Here is a 7,459-nt window from a genome sequence, read left to right on the forward strand (position 1 = left end):
TGGTAGATGTGACGATGATAGTGGTCGGGTGGCTGGGGCCTGGGAGTGCGTGGGTATAATGACAACAATAGTGGCATGGTATTTAGTGGTGGGTTAGGGTTGGGGTCGGGTGGGTTGCGAGTGAGTGGCGGTTGTGAAAGCGACAATAATGGTGAGGGGTAGGGGTTAGGTTAGGGGCGGGGTGGGGTAGTGGGGATGGGTGGCAGTTATAACGATGACAGTGGTGGGATGGTGGTCGGGTGGCTGGGAGTGGATGGGTATAACGGCGACAATAGTGGCATGGTGGTTAGTGGTGGGTTGGAGTTGGGTGGGGTGGAGTTGGGTGAGGTGGGGGTGAATGACAGCTGTGATAACGACAATAATGGTGTGGTGGTGGGGGTTAGGTTAGGGGCGTGATAATAACGGTAGTAGCATGGTCGTAGCAGGGATGTGCAGTGAGTGACCGGGGCCCGGGGGTGGGTGGGTGTGATGACAACAGTATTGGCATGGTGGTTAGTGGTGGGGTAGGGTGAGTGGCGGTGACAGTAGTGGTGTGGTGGTGGTAGTGAGGGGTTAGGGGTGGGGCATCACAAACAGTAATAGCATGGTCGTTGTGGGTGTTGATGGAATTCAATTCCTTCCATTATGCTAAGGAATGATGAATTCCTTAACTTATGGAATTCATTGGAATTTGAAGGATTCCATCCATTTCAAGAAATGAGCCAAACAAAGGAATTGGAATTTGGTCAAAGGAATTTATCATTCCAATTCCATCAAATTCATTTGAATTCCGCGAACCAAACGGCCCCTGAGATGAATACACATTGACAATGTTACATACTCATTAAATGAAATTAAAACAATGCAATTACTAGCATCTAAATCAACTAGACATGCTTTGTTTCCTCTAGCGGAAACATATGTATAAGATAGCGAAACTAGCAAACCATGTACGCTTAATCACCTAGTACACAACCTCTTTCCTCATTCTTTTAGAGGCTTCTTATCAAAGAAGTTGCATTTGTGGCATTTCTTCGAACAATTGGAGGTTATCATCAAGACATCAAGCTTTGTAATATTATGAACAATGAGAAAATAATCAAACCACAAACAACAACGAAAAAGCAGGATAGGCAAATTAGCAAATTGGAAAAGACAAAAACCTTGAATGAAATATGAAAAGGAAAAAACTTAAATCAACAATCGAGAGAAGGAATCGAGTCCGAGGGGACTAGGAAATCATAAATCATAAGTCGAGATAAACCAAGGGAAGTGGTGGATTGGATTATCGATTGATGCCCCTTGGGTTGTGAAGCGTTGTGCCATCCCCTGGGCTGCACGTGACTAGACCCTGATGGTTTTATTTCTTTTTGCAATCTTTACCAAAATATAATTAATATTTTCATAGGAAACAATTTTTAAAACCTCAATTTTATAAAATAAACTTCCAAAATAAAACCAACTTTGTTTTTATTCTTATTTTAAAAAAAAACATGAATTTCGTCGATAGGATCCTTAAAAGCATCTACAGTCATGAGACACTTAACTGTTTCCTAAGACCATCACCTCATTTTTTTCAATCCATGACAACATTCCATAAGCATCTTTATTTCATAAACATCATTCCATAATCGTGAAACTTTTGGATGACGTTTGGTTCACATAATGAAATTTATCAAAATTGTAATATGTTAAAGGAATTGGAATGCAATTTAGACATGTTTGAATTGAAATGTAATTTATCAAAAGAAATTGAATGTCTATTTGATTCGTTGAATATAATAGTGGTGGTGAGATACAGGCGATAGTGATGTCGATGGTAGTGGTGGTGGCGGTAGTGGTAGTAATGGCGATGGTGATGACTATGGTGGCAGTGGAAGTGTTGGCGACGACGATGGTGGTGGTGGTGGTGGTGGTGGTAGTGAGATAAAGGCAACAATGGGAACGACGGTGTTGGTGGCGAAGGCGGCAGTGGTGATGACCATTATAGTTGGATGAAATGAAATAGACTAAATATAAAAATATGATAGTTTTTCTTGAAAGATGGTACAAAATAATTGGATTTCCTTACTAGGAAATTACATTCCACCATATGTAAAATTCTAATTCCTTACAAAAGTTCAAAGAATAACATTTGATCAATGAAATTGAACATTCCAATTCTTTTGAATTTCATCGAATTCGGATTCCAACAAAACAAACACCAAATTAAAGTTTCATAAATAAATCTTAGTAAGCCTTTTTTAAACATAGACTGAAAATTAAAAAAAGAATTAATTTATATATTTTTTATATTATGAGATAGGGCCAACATCATATTTTGTAGAAGTACCCTTAGAACTATTCTATCTCCACCCCTCCTAAATTTCCCCCCTATTTTTTATATACCTCTTCTTACATAAAACAATAAAATATACTAAATCCAACTTTTTTATTTATCAGTTTTAACCCTTTAATATTTTTAACTATAATCCTTCAACTTTTTTAATATTTTCATATTATATTTTTTATGTTTCTAATTTTTAACCTATACTATAATTATATAAATTAATTAGTTTTATATTATTATTAATTAATAATATATTAAGAATACGTATTTTTTTAATTTTTATTTATATACAAATATATTATGATAAATTTCTAAATTTTAATCTATATTATAATCATAGAAATTAATTAATTTTATATTAATAATGATAGATTACAATATTTTAAAGATTTTGATTATTTATATAAAATTAATTATACTTTTCATGTTAAATCAACATATCCACGAGTACAAGCACGCTCTAGATGTTCTTGGTACACATTTATCTATGTTGATATAAGACAATCCATGTATTTGTATCTTGAAGTCGACAACGTGGCCAATAGTGCGTAACTGTGGGCATTGAGTATTCTTCGGTTAATACCACTTTTATGTAATCATTATCATCAACATGCACTATTGCAATTGTCACGTGTTGAGATGATGAAGGCGGTTGTGTCCTGAATAGTTAGTACGTCACACTGTCTGCAATATTGAGAACATGTTGTATGACATTTGAACCTTGAAGCGGTTAGAATGACCGTTTCAGGCATAGCAATCCATGCATAGCAGGTGCAAAGACGCCCTTCTGGAAGAAATTCATTGTTTCGTAAATTCTTATGCACTCGTTGCCAATCACATAAGAGTAATACTCTTGATGCTCAGTTGGTTCAAACATTAACTTTTTGCGAATAATGTTCCATTCATCTTCATGACCACCCAGACAAGTAGATAACACTTGAAATCTATAATTTCCATCGCCCAATACATCTTGTATCTGTGTGATGTATGGATGAAACAAACTTGAGATTTGATCAAGATATGGATGTGGGATGGTGGATTGTTGTTGGAAGTAGGAACTATGCCTCGCTGATTACTGATGCCCCAAAGCTTCTGTAACGCCCCAAATACCACATTTGCATAGAACACATATTTCATTACATAGAAACATGGATTACATCAAACGGTCCCACTAGTACAAGGATTACTATGTGTACAAAATTGACATATAAAAATTTCCAAAACAAATCCTGTACTACTACATGTAATATAACATGCATCTTCAAAAGCAGACAATAGATTTAGGAAAATAATCACATTTTCCCTTTTACATCCCCGGACCCAGCTATTCCTGCATTACATAATTTAAAACAGAAAATGAGGGTTAGACCATACGGGTCTAGTGAGGTTCCCTTCTATGAAATGCAGGGTGAAGATCACCAAAACATTTATTTCAAATCATTCATCACATGAAGCAAAACTGAAAACATACAGCTTTGGTCCATCGGGCCTCTGGTTCCAAACCACACTTAGAAAATATTTCGACACAGGACCAGAGCCCCTCTGGTCTCTCTTCCAGAGCTTCTGCTCTTCACGACCAGAGCCGCTAGTTTCACTAGCCAAACTTGGAATATAATTCGACATTCAGGACCAGAGCCCCTCTGGTCTCTCTTCCAGAGCCTCTGGTTTCAAATCATACTTAGAATATATTTCAACACAGGACCAGAGCCCCTCTGGTTCAACATTTAACCAGAGCTTCTCTGGTCTGGTTTTCATAAAAAGACTAAGTATAAAACTCCTTTTCTTAAAACTTCAAAAGCATGATTTTGACATAGAAGCTCTTATCAAAAGATACAAAACCTTTAATCCAAYTTAACATATATAGTAAAAACTTGCTCATCCTTTAAATTAACAACCAGAATCCTCTGGTCCAACGATGAGGACCAACCAGAGCCCCTCTGGTTCCTTACAAGGAACAACCAGAGCCTGTAGATTCCTCACGAAAATAACCATTCTGTTTCAAAACACTTTTAACCAATACCAATGGCCATAAGCCAAGTTTTCCCCTTCTCAATAACATCAATATCATTATTTCTAATAAGAACAATATCTTTGAGTTCTCAAGTCACAAAGAAGTAAGGACTCAAATCTATTGTAGTCTTAAAAGACATAATAGCAAGAGCTATAATATTCACATACAATTGTCACCCTTATATCCAAAGGTACACCTCTCCTTGATATGTCATCCTTATCCCAAAAGACACCTCTCATTGATATGTCACCCTTATCCCAAAAGACACCTCTCCTTGATATGCCACCCTTATTCTTCTTCAAAATCTATGAACTAGTTCGGATGAAGGACCGCAGTCACAACCATCTTATCGAATCCTCATTCATAGTTTTATCCATAAAACCCTTTTCAAACTCAGAAACAATCTTGTCTTTCAAAGATTTTCCAAAACATCAAGTTTCCTTTAAATCCTCAAAACAGTATATCATTTCCGAAACTGTTTTAAAGAAGCAATCTCTTCTTTATCTTTACCAAAATAACAATAACACCTTAAAACTATCAAAATAGTTTTAACATCCTTTCTTCAAAACCAACATCAAAACTCATAGCATATAATCAACAATAGTTATAAAACTCACAGTTTATAACTAACGGTAGTTTAAAAACTCACCTTAACAAATCACAGGTTCTGAAGATAAAAAGCACACAACAACTCACAATCTCTTCAAACAACTTTGAACAACAGATTCTTCAAGAACACTTTTCACTGCCACAAAACTTTCTTCAAATGAAATGATATGAAATGATAAGATAAAATCTTATCTTTCTATTTCTTTAAATACTCCCACCAAGGCGGTGAAGATTATTTTAACTATAAAACTCATAGGCGGTGAAAGCTTCTTYCAATAGAAATAATCTTGGGCGGTGGATAAATCATTATAAAATTCATGATTTCTTAACCATGAAGATATAATAATTTCACCCGAATACAATAAMCACCACCTCATGTATGCTTCACACCACATGCATACATGTATAAATCATATATATGTCATGCCAATATCATGTTCACATATATGGTTCATGCATTTCTACTTATATATGCATATTTCACGTAATTCACATAATAAACATGTATAAATTACCTCAACTCAGGTTGTCTCAAACCTGGTTATAACATTCTTCCCCCCTTAAATGAATTCCGTCCCGGAATTCACTTATTCAAACAACCACGGATATTGGGTTTTCATAACAGATTCTAATTCCCAAGTTGCTTCTGGTCCCTTGTTAAACTTCCACTGAACCTTTACCAGACTGATTTCTTTGTTTCTCAACACCTTGATCTTTTGATCAATTACAGCTTCGGGTGTTTCCATAAAATTCAGTTTACTGTCTAATTCAATCTCTGGCATCGGTATAGTTAGATTTGGATCAGTCAAACATTTCCGCAGATTCGAGCCATTGCGACACCCATCAAAGGGGTCGTTCCCCACCCAGGAGCTACTTTACCATATTTCGAACCACTGTCTTCGTTCCTCACCCTCCTTCCAATAAAGGATTGAGCCGAGTTTAATTGAAATTCAATTAAGAGAACGAACGTTATTTATCCAAAGTATCCATTGCCTCAAACTCAAATTCAAATTTGATCTCCTTCCATACAATCGTGTCGGGTGAGCAACAGCCGCTTCGTCACAGTACTTACTTCCTTACCATGGCAAGTCTTTGTGAAATAACTCCGATGAGAAGAAAAAAGAAGGCGTTAAGAGACCCTCACCCAGAAAGGAGGAGAGAGAGAGAGAACATAAAGGTAAAGTTTGGAAATAGAACAATTCCTTCTGTCGTGTATCCTCGATTAATGCAGCCAATATCAAAATGGAAATGTTTGAAATTGCTCCTTGACCCAAGAAAGAAGGAAAAAGTACTAACTCTTCGCCTTTCAAAATATTGCGTATATAGATAAACAACAGCAAGCCTGGGAGAAGTTCACACATGAAAAGTGTTGTAAATCAGACTCAGCTTTTCTGGTAGCTCTAATTGATATGCTACTGGCCCAATTCGTTTACATATTCTGAACGGCCCTACATACCTTGGACTGAGCCTTCCTTTCTTTCCAAATCTGATAACACCCTTCCATGGCGAAACTTTCAACATCACAAAATCACCTATATCAAATTCAATCGACTTTCGACGATTATCTGCATAACTTTTCTGGCGATCTTGTGCAGTTTTGATTCTTTAACGGATCTGTTCGATCTTTTCAGAAGTTTCTTGGACAATTTCAGAACTTGTTAGCTGTTTTTCACCCACTTCATTCCAACACAATGGTGTTCGGCATTTACGTCCATACAACACTTCATATGGTGTTGCTTGGATGCTGGAATGGTAACTATTGTTGTACGCAAACTCTATCAATGGCAAGTGATCTTCCCATGATCCCCCGAAATCAATAATACAGCTTCTCAACATATCTTCGAGAGTCTGAATAGTTCTTTTATTTTGCCTATCAGTCTGCAGATGATAGGCTGCACTTAATCGAATTTCAGACCCCAGAGTTTTCTGTAATCCTCCCAGAACTTTGAGGTAAACTGATTGTTTCTATCAGAGATAATAGACAAAGGAACACCGTGTCTAGTAACAATTTCTTTGATGTAAATATGCACTAACTTTTCTAAAGAGTATTTCTCTCTTATTGGTAGAAAATGTGCAGATTTAGATAAACGATCAACAATTACCCAAATTGCATCATACCCCTTTGGAGTTCGAGGTAACTTTATAACAAAATCCATGGTAATGTGATCCCATTTCCATACAGGTATTTCTAATGATTGGAGACTTCCATACGGCTTTTGATGTTCAATCTTAACCTGCAAACATGTCAGACACTGTTCCACATATCAAGCTATGTCTCTTTTTAATCCTGGCCACCAATAAAAAGGTTTTAAATATCGATACATCTTATTGGTGCCTGGATGGATATAATATCGGGATTTATGACTTTCATTTAGTATCATACTTCGGATATCTCCAAAATATGGTACCCAAATTCGCCCCTGAAAACACATAATTCCTTTGTCATTTGGTTCCAATATTGAAATCATCTTACCCAAATTTTTTGATTTGATAAGATCTTCTTTCATTGCTTCCTTCTGACATCTCAGAAC

At 36.4% G+C, this 7,459-nt stretch overlaps 1 protein-coding gene across 1 annotated transcript; it reads left to right on the plus strand.

Annotated features, from left to right (window-relative positions):
- The first annotated feature begins 195 nt into the window (after window positions 1-195).
- Window positions 196-1,977, plus strand: LOC112508991 (eggshell protein 1-like). The gene is made up of 2 exons (XM_025113860.1): window positions 196-364; window positions 1,781-1,977. The coding sequence occupies exons 1-2, from the start codon at window positions 196-198 to the stop codon at window positions 1,975-1,977; spliced, it is 366 nt and encodes a 121-aa protein (XP_024969628.1).
- Window positions 1,978-7,459: the final 5,482 nt, after the last annotated feature.

The sequence above is a fragment of the Cynara cardunculus genome, assembly GCF_001531365.2.
Source record: "Cynara cardunculus var. scolymus isolate 2C chromosome LG 3, CcrdV1, whole genome shotgun sequence".
Classification (NCBI taxonomy): Eukaryota; Viridiplantae; Streptophyta; class Magnoliopsida; order Asterales; family Asteraceae; genus Cynara; species Cynara cardunculus.

Bases quoted from the DNA above. Each gene is read 5' to 3' on its own strand.
- LOC112508991 (XM_025113860.1), top strand. From the start codon at position 196: ATGGGTGGCAGTTATAACGATGACAGTGGTGGGATGGTGGTCGGGTGG. The intron at 365-1,780 runs GTGTGGTGGTGG...GGTGAGATACAG, and splicing joins CTGTGATAACGACAATAATG to GCGATAGTGATGTCGATGGT.